This window comes from Hakea prostrata, chromosome 4, assembly GCF_041222555.1.
Source record: "Hakea prostrata isolate BN-2017 chromosome 4, UWA_Hpros_2, whole genome shotgun sequence".
Classification (NCBI taxonomy): Eukaryota; Viridiplantae; Streptophyta; class Magnoliopsida; order Proteales; family Proteaceae; genus Hakea; species Hakea prostrata.
The window spans coordinates 8953716-8977933 of record NC_142603.1 but is presented as its reverse complement, the minus strand read 5'-3'; the positions used below and the strand labels follow the sequence as shown (position 1 = coordinate 8977933).

At 39.1% G+C, this 24218-nt stretch overlaps 1 protein-coding gene and 1 pseudogene across 3 annotated transcripts in view; both read left to right on the top strand.

The window, feature by feature from the left end:
* SUT4 (sucrose transporter 4) overlaps window positions 1-11817 on the top strand; it is a 28377-nt gene extending 16560 nt beyond the window's left edge. Inside the window, exons 2-6 of one of the 3 annotated variants that reach the window (XM_089151962.1) lie at window positions 6495-7228; window positions 7731-7794; window positions 7893-7936; window positions 10996-11155; window positions 11356-11817. In XM_089151962.1, coding sequence (XP_089008088.1) covers window positions 6495-7228; window positions 7731-7794; window positions 7893-7936; window positions 10996-11154 — 1001 coding nt within the window. In that variant the 3' untranslated portion in view covers window position 11155; window positions 11356-11817. Of the gene's footprint in view, window positions 1-6494; window positions 7229-7730; window positions 7795-7892; window positions 9372-10995; window positions 11156-11355 lie in introns of those variants that run through there. The other 2 variants (XM_089151963.1, XM_089151961.1) reach the window with 2 other exon arrangements.
* A 3461-nt stretch (window positions 11818-15278) lies between these two features.
* LOC149017640 (protein DETOXIFICATION 48 pseudogene) lies at window positions 15279-17513 on the top strand (annotated as a pseudogene).
* Window positions 17514-24218: the final 6705 nt, after the last annotated feature.

The window sequence follows — 24218 nt, the reverse complement described above, 5'->3', positions numbered from 1 at the left end:
GCTCAGAGCAGGCATATTTCTCATCAGTAGCCAGAGTGGCGTTGTGAAGGGCAGATTGGATATCTTCATGCTGATGGCAGATGTGCATATCTTAATAATGGGTTGTTAATGTTGATTACATCATCATTCCAGTTGTGTTAAAATTTGGATTTTGACTTGCTTCTCTAAGCTGGAAAGCCAGCAGTATGGTTTGATTTTTTAAGGAATTTAATTAGTGATTTGGTTTGATTTTGCAGAACCACCCTGCTCCCCTTCCCCCCCAAAAAAAAAAAAAAAAAAAAAAAAAAAAAAAAGAAAAGAAAAAGAAAAAGAAAAGAAGAGTACAAAAGTCATATCCATGTCTTTGTAGGAGTTGTTCTGGAAGATCATACAAATATAGTTTTAAAGTCATTGCCCATACTTTGGCGCCCACTCTCCCCCACCCTCTCTCCCCCCGGCCAAAAAAAAGAAAGAAAAAGATACCCTCCCAGAATTCCCCACTCCCTGTCTTATTTTTCATACTTAACAGTTGTAAGCTTGGGTGCAACAATGAAGTTGTGCTATTGAAACCTGGTTCAGGACTTGAAACAACCCTCTCTGTGATGCAAGAAGGCTACATGCATTTGCCCCTTCCAGACCCTATGGTAGCATGAGCCTCAAGCATTGGGATGCTTTGCAAGTATACAAAGAGATGGCTTGGTGTTTGGATCAAATGCAACATGTTTAATATCTTTTATGGAAGCAAAAAGTGAAATTCATTATGTTGAGAAACATGATATTGGTAGAATGGCTTATCGATCAATGATCTCAAGTCCTTTATTTGTAATTAAGTGGAAAGTACCCTATTACAAGGAATAGAATTTTACATGAATACAAACTCTAATTGAACTCCTAGTAGAATCCAACACTCCCCCTCAAGTTGAGGCATAGATATTAGTCATGCCCAACTTGTCTACAATAGGAAAGAAATCTCTTTCTTTCAAACCCTTAGTGAAAATATCTGCTACTTGGTCTCCAGATCTTACAAAAGGCATGTAGATAAGCCCTTGTTCCAACTTTCCTTTGACAAAAAACCTGTCAATTTCAATGTGATTAGTTCGATCATGTTGCACCGGATTATTAGCAATACTAATAGCAGCCTTGTTGTCACAATATAACATCATAGGGTTTGGAACTTGGACTCCAATATCTTGCAGGAAGCCTTTCAACCATAGTAGCTCCACGAACCATAGCTCTATATTCAGCTTGGGTACTAGGTAAAGCTACCACATTCTGTTTCTTACTTCTCCAAGTAACTAGATTACCTCCAACAAAGGTACAGTAACCTGAAATTGACTTCCTGTCTGGAGATTCAGCCCAGTCTGCATCATTGTATGCTTCTACTTTTAGATTATCAGTGGGTGACAAAGTATTCCTTTTCCAGGAGTTCCCTTCAAATACTGTAGTATTCTGGTAACAACCTTCATATGAGCTAAATATGGATCATGCATGAATTGGCTCACTATCCCTACAGCATATACGATATCTCGCCTGGTGTGGGACAAGTAAATAAGCTTCCCTACCAGCCTTTGGTATCTTCCTTTGTCCACTGGTTCTCCCTCTTTTTCTTTTAAGTTTAGCTCCAGCTTCAATAAGGGTATCAACTGCTTTACACCCCAACATTTCCACTTCTGATAATAAATCTCAATGACATACTTTCTTTGGGATAGGAATATACCTTTCTTTGATCGAGCCACCTCAATCCCTAAGAAATACTGTAACTTCCCTAGATCTTTAATTTCAAACTCTCTGCCAAGAAAGTCCTTCAACTTTTGAATTTCTTCACCATCATTCCTTGTGATGACAATATTGTCTACATAGACAATGAGAAGTGTGATGTTAGTCCCTGACTTCGTGACAAATAGTGTATGATCAACATTGCTTTGCTTGTACCCAATAGAAGTCATTGCCTTCAGGAGGCGTCCAAACCAGCATTTAGGAGACTGTTTTAACCCATAAATTGACCTCTTCAACCGATAAACTTTCCCTGCAGTATTGTCATTGGAGAAACCATGTGGGATTTTCATATAGACTTCTTCCGCTAACTCCCCATATAAGAATGCATTCTTTACGTCTAGTTGGTGCAAGTTCTAGTCTTTGTTCACAGCTACAAGACAACGGAACTCGACAGTGTTTAGTTTCGCAATAGGGGCAAAAGTCTCTTGATAATCAATCCCATAGGTTTGGGTAAACCCCTTTGTATAACTAGTTTAGCTTTCAACTTGTTGACTGATCCATCCATATTTTGTTTAACCACAAATACCCATTTGCAGCCCACTGATTTTTTTCCTGGAGGAAGTGTAACTAGCTCCCAAGTGTGATTTTTCTTCATTGCCTGCATTTCCTCTACCATAACTGCCTTCCATCTCTTATCAGCATAGCCAACTTTTAGGAACAGATACAGATGACAGAGAGGATATAAAAGCACGGTAGGAGTCAAACAAAGAATTATAAGAAAAATATTTAGCTATAGGATGTTGAGTACAAGATCTGACTCCTTTTTAACCTTGCACAGGAAGATCAGAAGAAGATACCTTAAGGGGAATAATAGAATCTGATTCTGGAGCAGGAGACTGAAGTGGTAACGTATCACCTTTCTCCACCTGTTTTAACCGGTTGTAATTTTTCCTCTAATAAGTCTGCACCTCCTTATTAATGGTTAATTTGGTTTTGAAAGACCTCAACAGTTTGTCTCATAGGAGTGGTCTCCCCCTGGCTAGGTTCTTCACATGGTTCAGAAAATGAAGGGGGAGGATTAGAGTCCTCAGGTATACTGGCAGAAGTCTCCCCCTGGTCAGGAAACTCTTTTTGAACTCTTAAGTTGTGTTGTTGTGTGATAGGAAGATCTATAGTCGGAAAGAACACCTCTCCTCTAGGACTCTCCCCCTGGAGAGATGTATGGTAAGGGCAAGACTCATTAAAAATTACATCCATGGATACAATGGTTTTCCTGGAAGGAGGATGACAACATTTGTACCCTTTATGAGTAGCAGAATACCCATAAAATATGCAGCGTAGGCCACGGGGAGCCAGCTTACTCTGGTGGGTGGTGATTCTGGCATAACACACACATCCAAAAATCTTTGGGGGGATAATAAAAAAAAGGCTCCCTAAAGAATCTCATTAGGACATTTAAAACCAAGTATCCTACTGGGCATCCTATTCATAAGGTAAGAAGCAGTGAGTATAGCATCACTCCAGTATTGGTCAGATACATTTATAGCAATCATAATGAAACGGGCTATCTTTAAGAGATGCCGATTCTTCCTTTCGGCAACCCCATTTTGGGCAGCCGTATCAACGCAACTGGTTTGGTGTATTATGCCAGAGTCAGAGAGATATATCTAAAATTAACCATCAATATACTTTGTGCCATTGTCACTGCGAAGGATCTTCACAGTGGCATTGAACTGAGTTTTAATCATATTATGAAAATCACGAAAACATCTAAAAACCTCATTTTTTTTTTGTTTTAAAAGATAAATCCATGTAGAATGAGAGTGACAATCAATAAAAGTAACAAAGTACCTATGGCCAGTAATAGACACATGTCGGCAGGGACCCCACACATTAGTATGAATTAGCATAAAAGGAATAGTTTTTCTATTATGAAGAGAAGGTAAATAAGTAGAACGAGTCTATTTCGCAAAAATGCAGGCTTCACAAAAAAAATCATCCTCATTACAAGAAGAAACTAAATTAGGAAATATTTTCTTAAGAGTTCCTAGAGGGGGGTGACCTAGCCTACGGTGCAACTGATGAAGGTCTGATATTACCGAATGGACTTGATTAGAAGATGTAGTCAGAGCAAAAGTAAATCCTTCAATCGGCTTGAGCAAATAAAGTCCATTGTCTAGTTTACCACGTCCAATCTCCTTCCTCGTGATCAGATCCTGGAAGACACAGTAAGATGGAAAAAATGTCACTTTACAATTCAAGTCATGTGTAAGACTATTGATAGAGAGCAAGTTAGTAGAGAAAGAGGGAACATGTAAGACTTTAGACAAAGAAAGTGATGGAGAATATTGAATGGTCCTTTTTCCAGCAATGGAAGAATATAAGCCATCAGCAATTCCAACTTTATCCTTTCCAGAAGTTGGAGAATATTGTAAGAAAAAAGAGGATAAACTTGTCATATGATCTATGGCTCTTGTATCAATAATCCAAGGAGTAGAAACTGAAGAAACTTGGAAGCCTGTAAAAGTTTTACCTAAAGTAGCAAGGTAGGAGTTGGTTTGGTTAGTAGAGGAAGCAGTGGTAGAGGTTGTATCAGCAATAGAAGACTGCAAAATACGTCGTAGAGTAGCTAACTCCTCTTGTGAAAGACCAACGTCTGCAGAGGGTGTTGTGGAAACTGTTTCAGAAATATGAGCTTTCGGTTTTCCTCTTTTTTGTGCTCTTTTTTGCTTAAAATCAACAGGCTTCCCATGGAGCTTCCAACAATTGGCCTTGGTATGATATGGTTTGTGGCAGTGTTCACACTTGACAATCTCCTTAGTTGAATCAGATTTAGTGCTAAGAGACCTGTAAGGTGACTTCTCCACAATAGGAGCATGAAGCATGGTTAATTGATAGCTTTCCTCACACTGAACAAGTGCATAAGATTGTTCTAGTGTAGGAAAGGGAGAACGACTTAATACTTGCACTGTGATCTAATCATACTCCACATTCAAACCTGCCAAGAAGTCATATACCCGAATCTTATCAATGTGCTTCCTATAAGTAGTCACATCATCTGGATTAGTGGGGTGATAATCCTCATAATGATCCAACTCCTGCCAAAGAGAGCGCAACTCAGCATAATATTGGGCCATAGTTAGTTCCTTTTGGGTAGTCTCATGAAGCTTCTTTTGTAGCTCATAAACTTGTGCATTGTTCCCCAATTGTCCATAGGTTTCAATAGTAGCCTTCCAGATTTGGGCTGCAGTATCAAGTAATAGGTAACCCCGGGCAATATTTGTATGCATGGAATTCAAAAGGAATGACATAATAAGAGTAATTTGATATCCATTTATCTTGTAAAACACTTGCGGTAATAGGTTTGATAGTGGTGCCCGTAATATGTCCAACTAGTCATCTTCTAGCAATAGTTAGGTAAGCAGATCGAGACCAGATCAAATAATTTGTGCCATCAAATATTACCGAAAGAGGATGAAGAGTGGGGTAATGTTCGGATCCAGTGGGAGTAGTAGTACCATCGGTGGTTGCCATGTTGAAAGAATTGTCTGTAGTTCTTCAGTCTTCACCCCTTCAAAGTAATTAAAATGTCGTAGAATACAATAGCCAAACCACCCAAAATAAACTTATAAATACCCCTCTCTCTCTCTTTTTTTTTTTTCTTACGAAAAACTACGAAAGAAATTACAAATAAACCAATCCTTGAAACATCAATAAACCAATAAAACCAAAGACAACCAAATATGGTTCGGCCAAAGGATGGATGGTCTACTCCATACTATGGGTTTAATAGGATTAGGACTTTAGAAGCATCGAGGTCTACCTGGGATTCTTTGAACTTCCTCTTCCAGAATAGTTCCTTATGCGCTGGATGAATGGAGATGGTCATGCTGCCGCCGCTGCAATCGATGGAAAAAAAAAGTGCAGCTGACAAAGGAATTTGAAACCCTGATTCTTGAGTTCTGAATAATTTCAGTCACCACTCGCCGCCGACCAGTTTGAAAAAAAAAAAAACTGACAACAGAGACGGAGAAGATGGAGACTAGGTTTGGAATCAAGAGAGAGACAAGGTGTGGTACAAAGATGGTTGCAAAGGATCCGGAATCGAGATCATAATAGATTTTCTGCCACGAGCTTTGATTTAAGAAGCGTAAAGAGCTAAAAAAACAGCTTTAAAGCCAGCAAGGGAAGGGGCTGCGTTGTCGATACCATTAGGGGTTTTGTGCAAAGAGAGTTCGAAGAAAGAGCGATGGTGATGGCGATGGCGATGGGTTTGAAGAACTACCAGAAAGTTTCGATGGGTCTTCGATGGGTTTGAAGAACTGCCAGAAAGAAAAGGCAGCGATGGGTTTCGATACTCTTTCTGCGACAAGACAGTGAGAGAGAGGCGAGGAGGTAAGTTCAGACACTGCCCCCCCCCCTTTTTTTCTCTCACTTCCCTAATCGAATTTAGGCTGTGATACCATGTTGAGAAATACGATATTGGTAGAATGGCTTATCGATCAATGATCTCAAGCCCTCTATTTATAATTAAGTGGAAAGTACACTATTACAAGGAATAGAATTTTACATGAATACAAACTCTAATTGAACTCCTAGTAGAATCCAACACATTATCTTTCTTAGAAGCAAAAAATCAAATAATGTATCTGTTTCTGGTTTAAAGCTTTGTTGAGAATACATCTTTTACATCATATCCTAACATATGCACCATTATTTGCTCCACTCATGGCAAAAAATGAATATTTTGATAACTAGAACAAACCATAACTTCTTTTATGTGTATATTTTTATTCTAGGGAAGGATCAGAGGAGAGCTCGCATAGCAAATGCATATTTTTCACTGTTTATGGCTGTTGGCAACATTCTTGGTTATGCAACTGGGTCCTATAGTGGCTGGTTCACCATTTTTCCCTTCACAGTCACCTCAGCGTGCAGCGTTAACTGTGCCAATCTTAAATCTGCTTTTTTTATTGCCATTGCTGTTATTTTGGTCACCACGTCTGTGAGCATCTCTGCATCCAAGGAACTGCATCTCAGTTCTAGTAACTCTGCTGATGAAAGACCAGATGAGTCTTTTCATGCCCAAGAAGCTTTTCTTTGGGAGTTGTTTGGAACTTTAAGGTATCTTACAATGCCCATTTGGATAATCCTGATTGTAACTGCTCTGACTTGGATTGGATGGTTTCCATTTATTCTGTTTGATACTGATTGGATGGGCAGAGAGATTTACAGAGGGAATCCAAATGAAGGAAAGAATTATCATATTGGAGTCAGAATGGGTTCATTTGGACTAATGTTGAATTCTATTCTTATGGGATTGAGTTCTGTTGTCATGGAGAAACTCTGCAAGAAGTGGGGAGCTGGCCTTGTCTGGGGGGTTTCAAATATCCTAATGTCTATTTGTTTCATAACAATGCTCATAATTTCTCTGTTGGCTGCCAATATAGAGCTTGGCCAAGATGATCTTCCGCCTAAAACCATTGTAATTGCTGCACTTGTTGTATTTACGGTTCTTGGTGCTCCATTAGCAGTAAGTTGCCCCTATTCTTTCACAAAAGATCTGTTTTAAATTTTCCATGAGAAAAGATAATTTTTGCTTTCTTTTAACTATCAAATATGCATATATGACATTGACTGTGCCAAATTTTTGGCTGTAATGTTGCCGGATGTTTTATTCTTTGGCTTTGAGATGGTCCTGGTCCAACATGATCCACCTGGTATTCCCAATACGTGTGGTGTCATTCAATTGGATTCTCAACGAAAGCATACTAATGGTCTAAAATATGTTATGCATTCTACAGCAATGTAAATTCAATCCTTTGGTCATCTCAGTTGGGTAGATGGTCTAGGTGGGATGTACCTAGCATCTGTTCCAAGGGATGAGCTCTGATCTTTTCTCATGTACAAAGGAGATAGATCAGGTAGATGTCATATACACAGACATCTGAGCCAAGTATTCTTCTGTTTCTAGTCTGCATGTAAGATATTTGTTTAAATCACTTCTTTCTGATCTTTCAAATGTGTTCTTGCAGGTTACGTACAGTGTTCCTTATGCTATGATTGCTACACGTGTAGAGTCTTTGGGACTTGGCCAAGGTCTTTATTCCTTGCTCTTATTTAATTTATTTTTTTTTAAAGTTTAAGTGAGGTTGCAAAACTGTATTAATGTCATTATTGGGAATTGGGAATTGCAGGCTTATCAATGGGTATTCTGAACATAGCTATTGTGATCCCACAGGTACGTTGTGGTCTGTTATGTTTTCTTTTAGTTCATGGACCACGTGCCTTTTTTTGTACTTGTCAAGGCCTTATTCAACTGAACATCATCACATCGACTTATTTTCCTCCTAGAAATACAGTAACAACAGCCATAACCTTATTCCAGTTAAATGGGTTCTGTTACATGGATCTAGAAGTGGCCAAGACAGCAATAAGAAAAACAGAAGTAAACTAAGAAGTGGGTACAAGTAAAAGGAACATTAGGAAGTAGTTAAAGCACTAGTCAAAGCATTGGTATTATGAGTCCTTGTCCACCAAACAACCCTATCTATGGCCATATTAGGATCGGACCCTACTGCATGCATATAATACTTCTTCTTCCAATAATCATTTTAGGCCTGCAAATCTTACTCAACATCCTCTTAGCTATCATCTGCTGGACACTCTGCCACATAAGTCAAAGAGAATCTTTTTACTATGTTGTAGAATTTTCCCTTGAGCTGAAGTTTGTCATGTAGCACACCCAGTGCACCCCTACATTTCATCTATTCTATTTTAACTCATAATCAATGTCACCCTCTCTGTTAAAGGTTTATTCGGGCATCTAAAGTGTGATATCTTCTGCTTCTCCAATTTTACCACTCTATTGCCTCTAATGATTTGAACAACGTTATGCATCATATACTCCATCTTCATTTTGCTTAATTTAAAATCTCTTGATTCCAAGCTTGATCTCCCTGATCCAACTTTGTATTAATCCTTTCCGCTGTCTCATCTATCAAAACAATATCCTATGCAAATAACATACCCCAAAGGACCTCATCTTGGACTGTTCTAGTTAAATCATCCCTAATAAGTGCAAATAAATAAGGGCTTGTAGCTGATCCTTGGTGACCTTGTAATTGGGAATTCACTAGTTTAGCCCTCTTTGTTCTGACACTTGTCACCATGCCTTCGTAAATGTCCGTAATTGTGTCTGCGTAATTATTTGAGTTCCCTTCTATTGTATTCATATGGTTGCAAGGACTAAAATGAGATTTTCTTTTAACGACAATCATGCTTTTCTGTGTTGAATGCCAACTGTTACTGAAACTTACTAGATTAACATTGTTTTTCTGTCGGCAATGTTTGATATGCTTTTCACTATTGACAGCCGTAACAGAATATAATGACTGAAGGAGTTACCCTCTCACTGTACGCCTCACCTTCATTTACCAAGACAGAAAGATTGGTGTGAACCATGACGATGGTTCATCCGTGGAGATCTGATTGACCCTAAACATGTTCTTAAACTTGGAAGTTGTTCTCAGCCATTTTAAATAGTCAGAGCAGTTTCCATAACCCAGCTTATGACATAGAAATCTCTTCATTGGGTAGCTGGATGGTTGTCCAATAACCATGATTTGGAGGTCAAGTTTGCAAGACTGCAATTGGTTGATCCTGTGGTTAACAGATACTGGCATTCTTATTTTGTCTTGTACTTGGATACTCCCTAACAAAAGTTGCCGTTACTGTCTTGTCTAATTGGACCAGCCAGAAATAGGTGCTGTAGGACAATCCTTTACCTTATAAATTCATGGGTCTTCCTTGTTGGCAGGCTAGAAAACTAGAGTGTCAACCTCAAGGTCCAGTTGGTAGGAATCTGTTCTGAGCAAAGATCACTCGTTTGGGTTCCACTGACAAAATAGCTCAATTGTAAAGAATGAGTAAACCCAAGGACAACTTGACTGTATTCGATATTGCTAAATTGAAAAACAATGGGTAAACCCAAAGAGTTGGTCAATACATGAGCTTAACCCAAACCTGCCCTGGAAAGTCCAATCCAAACTCAACCTCAAATCTTATTGCATTTGGATTCAGGCCCTGCCGCCTTGGGCAACTGATCAAGCTTGAAGCCACGTGTATGGTAAAATTTTCATCACTAAATGGGCTTATAATTTACATAATTGAAGAGTATCATCTAATGGCCTTAGCAATGCTCATAATGTAGAATGACTTCGCAATTGGAGTTGTATATGCCCCATCTTCATGACATTACATATGGACTACATAAATTAAGGCTCAATCCAAGCCATTGTGATCCAATGTCTACCTAATCGCATACTTCTATATTTGATATTTGAATATGTATTAAATGATTTAATGCTCACAAGCTGTATTTGTGCCTCAACTGCCTGATGTTTCTCCATATTTCATATCTATGAGCATTCATTTTTGTAGATTCATTTTGCAGGTGAGCACTCAAATCTTCTCATATGAGGATGGGCAAACACCTAGTCACACATATTTTTGAAAATTCTATCAAATTATATGATTTCCCAGACGTCTGTTTTTCGCCAATGTATCAGTAGATCCATATGATGGAAACAGCCCTTCAAGACTGCTTACGTTCCTCAGACCTGCTATTACTGGGCCTTGTGCACTGGATATTCCCTTTTATTGATAGATCCAGATCATTCTCAGGATTGTGATACAGTTTAGCATAATCCCAGATTATTTGTATTTTATCTGGTAGTGGCTACAAGGTTGAGGGTGGTTGGGACCATATCACTGAAGGTTCTACATTAAACAAACTCTATAATTCTGATCAATAATTGAAACTTCTATTGACTTCAATGAGGCTGAGTTCCTGTAATAATGACCTTACAGGAATAAGTTTCTTCTATTTCAACTGGTGCATAAGGTGCTCTTTTCTGCTGGTGCTGGAGCATGGCTTTCCTCCTTTTTGTAATGGATTAAGAAAATTCCATCTATTATCTTCCTTGAGACTGATTACTATCGTCAACTTGTATGATGGAATGATATCTTCCTAATTAGTGTGGTACAAACCCAAATGGGGAAGTGATCATGTTTTGTCTGAAGTATCATGCACAATGTTATCTTCTGCTTGTCCTCAGTATTTGTATGTACTTGTATAATTTTCTGGTTATCATTTTTTCATCCCACAGTTAGTATTTGTAACTGCTTGCAGTATTGTTTTGGGCTTTTTTTAATCTTCAGTGGTTATGGTACTATTCAGTATGCTGCTTTCTACTTTTTTAGCTGTTGAAGTGATGTGAATCTGGTGTTTGAGATCAGGTAGTGGTATCACTGGGAAGTGGACCGTTGGATGAGCTGTTTGGTGGTTCAAACTCACCGTCCTTCGCTGTGGCAGCGGTTGCAGCTTTTGCAAGTGGACTAATAGCTATATTGGGTCTTCCGCGATTGCATGTACAGAAGCGTAGAGTCACCGTATAAGGTACAATTTTGTATTGTTTTCTTGAATTTGTCAATTCTAATCACCCAAATTAGCAGAACTGTACAGCCAGTGAAACAAAGAAAAGTTGTAAATAGTATTACTTCACAAAATATAGGGTGATCAGCCATAGTTCTGCTTTGGACCAATCACTGAAAGGCCTGTCATTTCTTTTTCTAATAACTTGTGTTTGATTGTTACAGTGATTGATCATATAATTGGAAGGTGCTCCATTGCAACTTGGGGTCTCAGATTCTGCGTTGGCTTTACCCAACAATTCCAATCGAAAAAGCTTGGATTCTGGATGCCCACTTCCACGAATTTTACGTCGCAAGTGCTTTTGGAAATTCTTGCGGAAAACAAAAAACAGTGGAAACCCATGCAGTCTCATGGTCTGCGCCTAAGCAAGATGGTGATACCGCATTATCAATGGAATCAACATTGTGGGAAAGGTAGAACAACCCAGATTTATACATGCACACAAACAGATATTCACACCCATGTGGGAATTTTCACAAACACATTAGTGATAACAAAAATGCATATCTCCAGCGGCTGCTATTGAATATGAAAATTCCGTTTGTCATCATCCATTCCTTCATGCTTTCTTTTTCGTATTTGGAATCAAGGCCAGCTTTGGACTTGATTCCGACGAAAACTGCGGCTGGGTCATAAATTCCTTATTTGTGCCCTCTAAAGCGCAAGCTTACCTTGCACAAGTATTCTGGGAATTTCTTTGAATGTTGAAAATTTCAAGTTAACATAAAATGGAAATGATTTGTCAAATCATTTTGAAAAGTAGATGCACCCTTCCAGAGGAATAAGGGATCACTCTTCACTTCCACAGAGAAATTTCCTTTTGTGCTAACCAAGATATGTAGTTTGCTGGGCTTATTCTTGCTGAAACTTTCGTATCAATCCTTCTGATGACATTCGATTGGCTAGCACTGGTTTCACCAGTTCCATTGGTTGATGGTAACGTGTCTGTGGAATCTTACGTTTTCCACTCTGAACTCCATGCACCCAATAAGGTGAATTTGCTTGGTGCCGAACAGATTATGGGTAATATATGCTGATCAAAACCTGGGTGAGGGTATGTCTCTATGCTTTGGTTCTCTAAAAGCTTGACTGGTTTTTATGGAAAAAGGTCCTTTATTTTTGTTGTTCTTTTTCTCTTTCTGGGTTTCCATCAGATAATAGGAATAAGTTCTTTTGTAAGTTCTTTTCATGCATTGCATTTTTCTTCCAAGTATCATCTGCAGTATCTGATGGAGATGCCCTTTTTTTTTAAGTAGTGGTCACTACAAAAGCCTGAGAAAATTAAAATTAAATTCTCCGGAGGGAGAGTTGAATAAGATCATTGTTTAGGCAGTGGTGGAATCAGGATTTATCAAAAGCAAAAGCTAAGTGAAAAACATGAACTTTTTATCCAGTGTTTTTATCATAAAAAATTTTCTTCAACCCGGGGCCCTAAGGAAGCTCTGCCTATATGTTTAAGTATAATTTGTGCTAGATATTGGCAATAATACTGATATGTATTAGATTATGACACAGGTAAGTTTGGTGCCAAGGGTTCGAGAATGGGTCAAGTTAGAGGATTAAGTATTGATATTTCACATAAAACACAATAAATTTATTATCCATTATTTTTTACCGTGAAATATTATTTTAATAGTTAAATCTAGTATTGATATTTTATACATAATTTTTTTTCTTCAAAAGATCAGATTATTTCAATGCCTTGACCTGTGGCCTTCATAGATTATGACATGTGGTTTTCATAGATTATGACACCTGTATAGCTTTAGTGAAGATTGTTCTTTTCCTTTCATAAGGTGCCCACCATATGGTGATTGGTGATATAGAATGGCAAATGGGTGACACTGGCAATTTGCTTTAAATGTTTACAAAAGTTCATATTGCTGGCTGGACATTACTTTTGATGCAGACAACACGAAGAGGATGTGTTGTAAGTTCTACAGTAGACAGAAAAATTCTCTAATTTACTGGGATGCATGGCAGTATAAAAACACTCCCAGTTATAGCAACCCATCAAGCTGGGGACACATGGAATCTGACATGGGTGGGTTCGGATTTCAGGGAAAATAATTTATGCTGCAAGCCTGCCAAAAAAAAACAAAGAGAAACCGATTCTTACCTTACTCACAGTTGATGACACTGGGAGAAAGGTAAAGCAAAAAAAGAGAAGGAAAGACAAAGACAAAGAAGAAAAGAAATAGAGAAAGGAAGGGGGGGGGGGTCCTGCCTCTCTTGTGTTAATTAGAGAAGGAGATGGTGATGGTGGGGGCCATGGTGCTTCTGTTTTCTGTTGCGCTTCACAGTCACAGCCAAAGTCTCCCATTGCAGATACAGACCCAGAAACACACATGTAGTTTTGTAGTGAAGAAAGGGTTACAGATTAAATGGCTGCAATTGGGGCACGTAGTTGTCATTGCTGTGTTGCCTATCTTCCCATCTGCCGGTTCTCCATACAACCCATTAACACAGTGGTCCCCATTATCAACCCAAACTAAGCTCAGATACCCAGAAAGATAAAATTTTAAGCATCTCATGATGACAATAACAATAAATAACGTGCACAGAAGCTCAGAAAGGATTGGCCCTCTGGAACTAACTACTAAGTTAAAAATACTGCCAAATCCTTTCAACTTTTCGGTTCTTTGGCTTAAAATCTGAGTACCCACAAAGAGACATAATTTTAATTTGATGTCCAAATCATAGACACATTCGATGATGTGATGGTCTTCAAGCCAAAGCTCCACAAAAATCTTGTGTTGATCCCTCTAACCCAGCATAACCCCATGATAGGGCACCATATGGACAGCTTATATATTAAATAATCTGAATTTTGATATTCTTTGAGATTAGATTTCAAGACTGATGACAAGGTCTTTGATAACCCACCCACCAATGGAGATTAGACTGATGTGATTATTTTATAAACTTAGAATCCCAGGCAAATCTCTTTTCAAAGGAAAACAGAACTATGTTCACTTGTTTAAGAGATTCTATCCACTTGTAATAAAAAAAAGTAAGCAAAGGAAGAGAGAGAGAGAGATGATGGTCAGGGCTGAAAAGCAGGGTTTGTCTGGATCAGGCCAGGAAGTGAGTGTTTGGGTTTTTCACTTCACAGTTCACAGAGACGAATCCGACGATGGAGGTGGGCCTTTGATCAATTAGAGTGACATGCATGGGTTGCACTCTAATATTCTCATGCACACGTGTTGGGAGACACAATATCATCAGATGCTGACGAACAGGCGTCACCTACCAATGCTAGCTAGCTTCTCTACCAGTTGATTCATTCTGCCAATCTACGGATATCACTTAGCTTAACTGCTTTGATGAATGTGATTTTATGCTAATCCATACAGAATAAATGGTGGAATTTTTTATTTTCCGACTTGCACGGCATTGCATTTTTGTACTAAATGATTGGCCGAGATCAAAAGTTTAATTCTAAATTTTATAAATTTTCAATAATTTTATATTTACTTTGTTTTTTTTTTGCCAATCATTTAGTATATATGTGCAGGGTTGTGCACAGCAGCAGAGTATGTTTTTCTAAAAACTGTGTGAATATAGGTCACCAGGATTTAGTGAACATATCCATCACAAAGAAAGCCCAAGATGGAAAAAGAATAATACCCTTGTCAGCTTATCCATATCAAACTTGTTATCAGAAAACAGGGCAATAGTGCTTAAACACTATACTAAATAAAATCACCAATCATTCCTTCCTTATGTTTTTTCACCCATCCATCATATATTGGATAAATACCAGAGTGGATTCTTACTTCCACTTTTGTCTTTCTTTCTTTCTTTTAGGTACCCACATTCACACTACCTAAAATCCTCCCAATCTCATTCTTTCTATCCTTTTTTATTCCTAATTTTTTTTATTCCTAATTCTTAGACATCTCAGCCTTATACAGCACCTCCCTCTAGTAGTACTCTACAAACACCTTCCCTTTTTCCTATTGCTTCAGTGACAATAAGGCATTGTTCTCTCTCTCTCTTCTCTCTTCTCTCTTCTCTCTGTGTATATATATATAAAAGTATGTAATCACTCTGTAAGCACCTCAGCACTTAATAAGAGAATTTTCCCTCACTTCTTGCTTGAAAATACTGGAATTTTCTCATTGTAGCAACAACACCTGTCCATTGCACTTATAAGAGAATTTTTTTGGTTTTTTCTTTCTCTTATGTATATATACCCTTTTCCCTTGCAATCCCCACTCGTGGCAAGAGACATCTTTCCTCATTTTTAAAAAGAAGTCTTTTAACAGCATTCCACTGTGTAGAGAAAAGAAGAGAAGAGTAGAGAAGCTGAAAGAGAAAATATACAGTAGTGGCTATGTGCAACCCAAAGCCATCTTATCCTTCCTCATTCATTTCTCCTAAGACAACCCATTTCCTAACAACCAAGAAAGCTTTAGATCCTCTCATCAGTGAAGAAGATGAACACCGAAGATGGCCAACTTTCTCTGAGGTAGTGGACGAAATTAAGGCCATAGGGAAGATATCAGGGCCAACAGTTCTCACCGGTCTGATTTTATACTCTCGAGCAATGATCTCCATGCTCTTCTTAGGGCATCTTGGAGAGCTAGAGCTAGCAGGTGGGTCTCTTTCCATTGGCTTCGCAAACATCACAGGCTACTCTGTTATCTCAGGTCTTGCCATGGGAATGGAACCCATTTGTGGTCAAGCATACGGTGCCAAGCAATGGAAGCTTCTTGGTTTAACCCTTCAACGAACGGTGCTTCTTCTTCTCACAACCTCAATTCCTATATCCTTTATGTGGCTCAATATGAAGAGAATCCTCTTATGGTGCGGCCAAGATGAAGCCATCTCATCTGTGGCCCACCTCTTCATCGTCTTCTCCATCCCTGACCTTCTCTTCCTCTCTCTCCTCCACCCTCTTCGAGTCTATCTCAGAACTCAAAGCGTTACTTTACCCCTCACTTGCTGCTCTGCCATTTCCGTTCTCCTACACGTCCCTCTGAATTTCTTGCTAGTGATTCACCTCAAGATGGGTGTAGCAGGAGTGGCTATAGCCATGGTTTGGACCAATCTCAACCTGTTCATTCTTTTGTCTGCCTTCGTTTTCTTTTCCGGCGTGTACAAAGATTCATGGGTCTCACCCAGCATGGACTGCCTGAGAGGGTGGTCGACGCTGCTGAGCCTGGCCGTGCCAACATGTCTCTCTGTTTGCTTAGAGTGGTGGTGGTACGAGCTCATGATAATGCTATGTGGGCTTCTTGTCAATCCAAAAGCCACCATTGCTTCCATGGGAATTCTCATCCAAACTACCTCATTAGTCTATGTCTTCCCTTCTGCTCTTAGCTTGGGCGTGTCTACCAGAGTTGGAAACGAACTGGGAGCCAATCGGCCGAGCAAGGCACGCATCTCGATGATCGTATCAATGGTGATAGCTGTGGGTTTGGGACTTGCAGCTATGCTGTTCACTACACTGATGAGGCACAAATGGGGAAGGTTCTTCACTAATGATGCTGAGATTCTTGAGCTCACAGCAATGGCGTTGCCAATTGCAGGACTGTGTGAGCTGGGGAATTGTCCCCAGACGACTGGGTGTGGGGTTCTGAGAGGAAGCGCAAGGCCCACCACAGGAGCAAATATCAACTTGGGATCTTTCTACTTGGTGGGTATGCCTGTAGCTATCTTCATGGGTTTTGGGGCTAAAATGGGTTTTCCAGGGCTATGGTTTGGATTGCTTGCAGCTCAGGCTACATGTGCTCTTCTCATGGTGTACGTTCTTATCACCACAGATTGGGTGGTGCAAACAGAAAGAGCCAAGCAACTTACTCAAGCTTCGTTGCCAGCTTCTTCTTGTTCCATCAATTCTTCTTCTTCTTCCTGCATCAAGAAGGAAGTCAAGAAGGTGGATAATTTGCAGGAAATTTTATGTGTTGATGATGGCTTAGTGAAGCCAGGTATTGTGGGGGCACACACAGATGCAAATACAGATACAGATACAGACACAGAGTCAGACCCTCTCCTACCTACTCCTATGAAGTAGATCATCTTTGGGAAAGAAAGAAAAAAAAGGCTTGTTGTTCAATCATTGTTTAATTTTTGAGTTTGTTGTCATTGGGATTGGATTTAGATGGGACCCAACTTGGTTTCTGGAATGTAGATTGAGGGAGGAGATCGGAGATCCAGAGAAGTGGATTTTCCTTTTTTGGTCTTTCCCTCCATTACTTTCGGTTTCTATAAGCAGCTACTGTATCTCCTTGTATCTGATACCAGTAGTTTAATTAATACTTAAAATAACAGAAAAGAAGAACTACTCCTATTAGTAACTAATTAAATTCCCTCTTGGCCTTTGGATTGTTTGAAGCTGAGAATTGAGAGAAGCAAGGTCGAATCTATTAAGGTTAAGCTGTCGGGTTGCTTTTGAAGCATCTATTGGAGTTGGGTATCTTCCTGCCTTGTCCGTTCCATTAAAAGCCACAACTGAAGCTACCTGAAGTGGACATAAGGTAATCACCACTTCCATTTTCTGGCAAACCATCTCACTTTCCTCAAATCATCCAGAAAACCTTTATTCCATATTTTACATGCTTAGCCTCTTTCTTGTTCCTTGCCTACCCACAAAAATAAAAAGTCAAGATAATCTCTCCATGTTTACTATAAGCAGTTTTGTTCATGGAAATCCTTTGCGAATAAGGCTATTAAAGCATGGGTATATCAACAGAGTAGATAATTAAATCTCTTTCTTTGTCTTTATCTTTTCTGTTTGCATGTCTAATTAAAATATCCAGAAACCACAGTACCCATCAACACTGAAGATCGAACAGAAAGCACCCATTCAAAAGCTTCCAAGGAAACACGAAATTCAAAAACAAGGGAGAGAGAGGAGAGATGGGCAGCAAGGAAGTAACAGTAAACGAGGGTTTTCGCCGGTTGTGGGGGACCCCTGCTCCAAACTTCACAAACAAAATCCAGCTATTATAGTCTCTGTCTACTTCTCAGATGACAAAAAATTAAACAGTGCCTCTCCGTAGAAGTACTTCTCAATGTCCTTTTGCATGGCCATCCAATTCTTTTTGGAAAAGAAGAATCTTAAGGGGCAGTGTGGTCCCTGTGTTCATACATTCGGGGTTCAGTAGAAAATTCCACCCTTTTTATTTTTATTTTTATTTTTTATGCTTTTGTATATATTTTCATTTGACCACCATGCCTGTGGGAGGACTAAAATTATATACAAAATGTAGGAATGGAAGAAAATGAATTGTTGCAATCGGTACAAGGAAGGAAGACAAAGCCGGATTGACCGTAGGATTTTCCATACAAAGGTGTTCTTGGCTTTTTGAAGAATTTAACTTGTAGAGAGTATTATTGATATGCTTTTCCTCTAGGAGATTCAAATGATAAATTAGGTAATTCAAAGTCATTAATTTTAGGGGTAACTCATCAATGGCAGTCGGAAGGGATAGAGTTACTGTTTATAATCACTCCCACCCTTGTAGATGGGTTTTCCTCTTGGACCCTCTCTCTCTCTCTCTCATCTGTGCCCTTGGACCCTCTCCTTCACTTCACATCTCAGCCCTTATCGATAAGGTCTGTTTCAATGTCTCATCTATCTATCTATCAACTATTAGGTTCTATCTCCATCTTCCATCAAATTCATCTACTGTCAAGTTCTATCACTGTCTCTCATCCATTATTCATCACTAGCTATCAAGTATCTCAACTTGTGAGGCTGGTCTTAAAAGGTGGAGCAACTAGATCCTTATGTTTTGTAGGACATATGTGTGCATGCACTCAATGTCAAAAGGGAAAAGGGAAAAGTGAAAAGCACAACCAGGCCCGCCTTCAGGACAAGCAACCCCAATGTTACAGTAGAAATTTCATTTTGAAATTATCTCATTTCCACCTTAGAGGTGTATAACAAGTCTGACAGTGACCTTCTTTCTTTTTAGATGTAGTGCCACCTTCAGATATTAAGATGATGTCTAAACTTTAATCGGTATAATACAATATACAAATTAGAATATTATCCAAAATTCTCAAATTTCTACATCAAACAAAGTAAATAGCAATACCCTTTTTCCTATTAAGGAAAATTGTTCTTTAACAACGTAAGTGGATTATTGCTATCTTACATGAATTTTCTTTTCGTATACCATTCTCCAATTTTTGCCACTAATGTGACATGAGAGGTAGTCCTTCACTGATAGAAAACCTTTGCATTTTCATCGAATAATTATCAACATAACTTGTACGTTAAAACATTGAAGATATATTTATCACGGTTTAACATCATATATGTGTTAAAAAATTTTTTTAAGGCATCGAACCTTTCTGAATTTTTTATAAACAAATATAATTTGAGAGAAAATTAATTAATACTATAAAAATCCAATCACAATCACAACACTAACGATGAATATCTCTACGCCAAGGAAATAAAATTGGGTAATATTCTTAAGAAGGAACCTCTCTTCAATACGGCTCGTGTCAATTATCATGGAGATGTTGACAAATCAAGTTACGAATCCATTTCTTAACAGCTATGGTATCTGATTCTTTTTTGCCATGTGGCATTTTCAAAAATGTCTATTATCACATCCATGCTTACCAATAGTGATATGGCATGTGTCTGATGTCCAATCAATTGTCTGTCTTCCGAATATCATTTACCTTTAGGCTTTATGACAAACAAATAACACCACAGGTGATTCGGCACTTGTCTCTGTTTCTGTCCAGTCACTTCTCGTGGCTTCTTAGTCCAAATAAGAAGCTATATTATAGTATCAACCCACAATGGTGGAAGACTGCAAGTGGTAGGATTTGATGCAATTGAAGGAAAATTAATGGGAAAAATGGAATGTGTTTTGATCCAATCTTGTTTATTATTCAATTCTAATGAGTGTGCATGTCAGGAAGGCAGACACACACACTCTCAAAACTGGAACTGGGTATGTTCTTCTTCCCTGGAAATGTCTTTTCAAGTCCACCATTCCCTTGAGAAGGACTCTCTCCGGGTGTGAGTGTAACAGTGTAAGTGCAACTCATCCGTTGCTAAAGCCAAAAGGAGAAAAAGAGAAAAGCCAGACCAGAAAGAGAAGAGGAGAAAAGAAACACCTAATAATAAAGGGCAGGGAAAAGTGGTGAGGACTTTTCTCCTATAGTGTAAAAAGTTTCATAAAACAACTCATATTGATTCCACTCCTGATAGGGTCGGTAGCCTTACTGCAGGTTTTTCTCAACAAGGATAACTGGTACTCAGGGCTACTACCCTTCAGCGGAGTTGCTACCCCCTACAGTCCCTGATACCAAGCACCTAGCAGAAGGTCCAAAACTGCATCTCATTGCATGCGTTTTTCCAGAGAAACAAAAGCTAAGGCATGCCTTGGGAGCCCCCACCAACAACAACCCTTCAAGCGACACGGAGACCAAACAAAAATTCTCTTTCAATCCAGTCTAAGAAACAAGAAATCACTTCGTCTCTTCCATTTATACAGTGAGCAGTAATTCTGGTGGTCGCATCAGTAGTCATTTGGCCTGGACAGAGAGTAGCCAATCAGATCAGATTTAAACTCTCATAATTGGAGCCCAAGACCAAGATTCAGTTGATTGTTATCATCAAATGATTCAGAAATTAGGTGGAATTGTAGAAACAGAGTATCTAAAAATAATGAGTGAGTGTACGTAGTGGTCATCTCATGCTGGATTAGAGATTCTGACCGAGCCATGGGGACCAAATTGGTTTCGATGTGCTGCAGACAATAGCATGGGATATGAAAGAAATTAAAGTGAGAATCTGGTTCATCTCATGAACGAAATCAGGTTAGGTTAGCACCAGTCATTGTGCTACAAAATTCTACTTGAATTCTTGTCTCTTTACTTTCGGTTCCTCAAAATATGAACCAGCCTCCAATTTAGAATGATCTGCCTCATGCACAAATCTTGACCAGTCTTGTTATCTTTGTTTAAATGAAAAGGAGGGTCCTCATCACATCAATGTCAGAGGAAGCTCATATGTTACTAATGGTTGACAGTGTCAATGTAAATCCCATAAGATCTCAAGATCTGAGAAAATGTGTGCTGAAAGATGCCGACAATGTGAAAATTGATAACATAGCTTTTAATTGTAATCAAGTAGAAGATAAAGACCTTAAAAAGTTGCCAAAACAAATCAATCCTAGAAAACCACGTTCACAAACTTCCGTTACTGATCTAACTACTCTTTAAGTGTTTGACTCACCAACATTGTTCAATATCTTTGTCGATGTGCTTTGATATGGCATTGATTAGGTCAAATGTATGCTTTTTATCCTCTGATATAATGATGAGCACATGTACTTCATTGAAGAAGATGAACTAAATCAACACAGAAGTGAACAATTTCTAACCTTTTTTACCAGTTCCACTTTCTCCCAAGTCGGATCTTAAGGGTCAAAACCGTGACCGATTCCAATGTTATTGCTAGCTATCCTGTGCATGATAACCATTGACCAAGGATCCAAAATTACCGCATGTTTCATTCATGACCCAAAAACGCATTTCCGTCCATTGAGGGATGTGATGGCCCGCAAGTTTCTACAATCACACTCCACTTACGCCCCCTGAATTATCTATATCTGTTACCAAATTGCAGCAAACTGTGCTTAAAAGTTAAAACACGAGGCACGAGCCTAGACTGCCTTCTCTCATTCCCTATCGATGGAACGTGGACATGCTAGCAGCCCTAAAGTAAGCGCTGCCCTTTTTGAAAGAGCCTGTGTGTGTTGGTGGGTGGAGAGCCCATAAGTGTCGGCAGCCTAAGATGCAGCAAGGATTTACTGACTTACAGGGCTGCCCCAGAAAGTCGCCCTTCAATCAGCCAAAACAAACGGGGAAATTATTTTTCTTCTTTCTTTCCTCTAATGATGACTTCCACCCCACGCCAGTAACACAAGATAAGTAATTGCCCAACCATAAGAATATAGAATGATGCAACTTAACTTGGGCAAATGCAGTTATGATCCAAGTAAGCAACATTCTATGAGCTTCAAAATAGTAGTCAGCAGCTCACATAACGGCAGCTTGAATGGACATGGTATAACATACTCTTAACATGTCAGGATGGTATGGCATAACACCTCCAGAATTCAAGGTTCTCCCTTCCCATTTTACCATGTGCCTTTCCTCATGAATTCTAGCACCTTCTAATTTTGTAGTCACAAAAATGTATATACATGCATACTCAATCACATTTTACTATGGAAAGAAAATGTGTAAGCTTTTAATTGCTAAAAATAATTTAAAGATGAATGACAACAACAATATGGCCAAAGTGGCAGGGACACCATCTGTCGAAGAATTTTAGGGTTTGGAGAATCAGCAAGTTATAATCCCTGCTCGTGACATCAGAGTATGCATCAACAAAACTATGTCTCGGCACAAAAGATCAACTGGAAACTAATGTAGTTTGACCATACGACTGCAAATTGAAAGGGTACAGCTGGGCATCAACCTTATATATAACCCCTGAGGTGGTTAAGTCTTCTTACCTTTAACGTGAGTAAAGGTAAGAAACTCTCGTATCTTAAAAGGCACATGTAGGTAAAGTCAATGCCTAGCAGACAAATGGGTAAGGCATGGAAAGCAATCCTAAACTCATATTTGATCCAATTTCCTATCACAAAACACAAGCAACTACCAATATAAGATTTTCATCCAAAAAGATAAGTGAAATATAAAAAGGAATTTCATCTTTCAATCAATGTCATCCGGATGTCAGCTACATAAGTAACTATAATAACGGGTAGGTACTCTAATTTCAGTTAACAATCTACGTATGGGTGGAAGGAGAAGCATAAGCTGACTTGTGAAGGCTATTTTCTCTTATCTAACAATGCCACAAGTGACTGTAACAAACGATAATAGTGTGATTTCAGTTAACAACCCATGTTAGGATGGAAAAGAAGCATAACAGAACTGTCAGGGCCATATTCTTACTCAACTATACAATTTAGAACAAAAAAAGAAGAGGAAGAAGGTTTGGAGTGCTTGATTTCTGTACTTGCAGCATCTGCTGTAAAATTTACAATCTTCAAAGAAGGAACAGAAAGATGGGAACTACTAAGTTGAGGCATCATCTTTTTTACTAATTTTTTTTATCAGCACTCTTTCCCCATGGAAATTACAATACTACATGTTATTACAACTTCCTGCACAGTGGCCACAGGGTTTGGAACAGCCAGAATTGGAGTCAGAGGAATTAGCTAATACAAATCAGAATCAGCCAACCCCACCAGATTCAACATGAGCCTAAATGGATTGGTCACTCCAGTCCACCCAAGCTTGATTGTCCGATCCATTTGATATGGTCATTAAATACCCCAAACCACCTAAAACTCAAAGATCCCTAAGCCCTTCCAAAGCACATCTTTGAAATGAAGTGAAGCAGCATGAAAACTTTGCATGACATAAATTTTTATATTAGAAAATATCTGCTGGAGTCTGTCATGGAAAGTTTTTCTCCGGTCCAGAACTGCCCATGCAGCATTTTAGCCAGTGTTACGCTAGAGGCCAGCCTAACACCATCCAAGCTATTTTATCCTTCACTACATTGCCTCCAAAGTAACCCATGGGATGGGGCTTGCATACAAATCGAGGCTCACTAAACCTGGCCTACATTTTCACTTCACTGGAATGCCACTGAGATACTCATCCAACAACCAGAAGCACCTGCAAAGCAAGTACAACAACATAGAAATCCATTTCTCTGAGCCTCAGACCGTCAGCACAAACGCATGTCCAACAATATGGAACCCACATCATCACATACCTTTGCCAGTCCCACAGTCCCAGGGCAAGCCATGCAGTGCCCGCTCAAGGATACAACCAAAGCTGACTACCATGCTTGCCACAAAATAACACTGAAGGTTTTTCTAGACCTATGGCATACTCGCACATGTAGAGCCACCACTGCCACCCAACGTTGGCTAGCAGAATGCACCACAGAAATATCTCCAAGGCACTCCATACCCATGCTATCTCAAGAATGGGTACATCCACACACAAGACATGG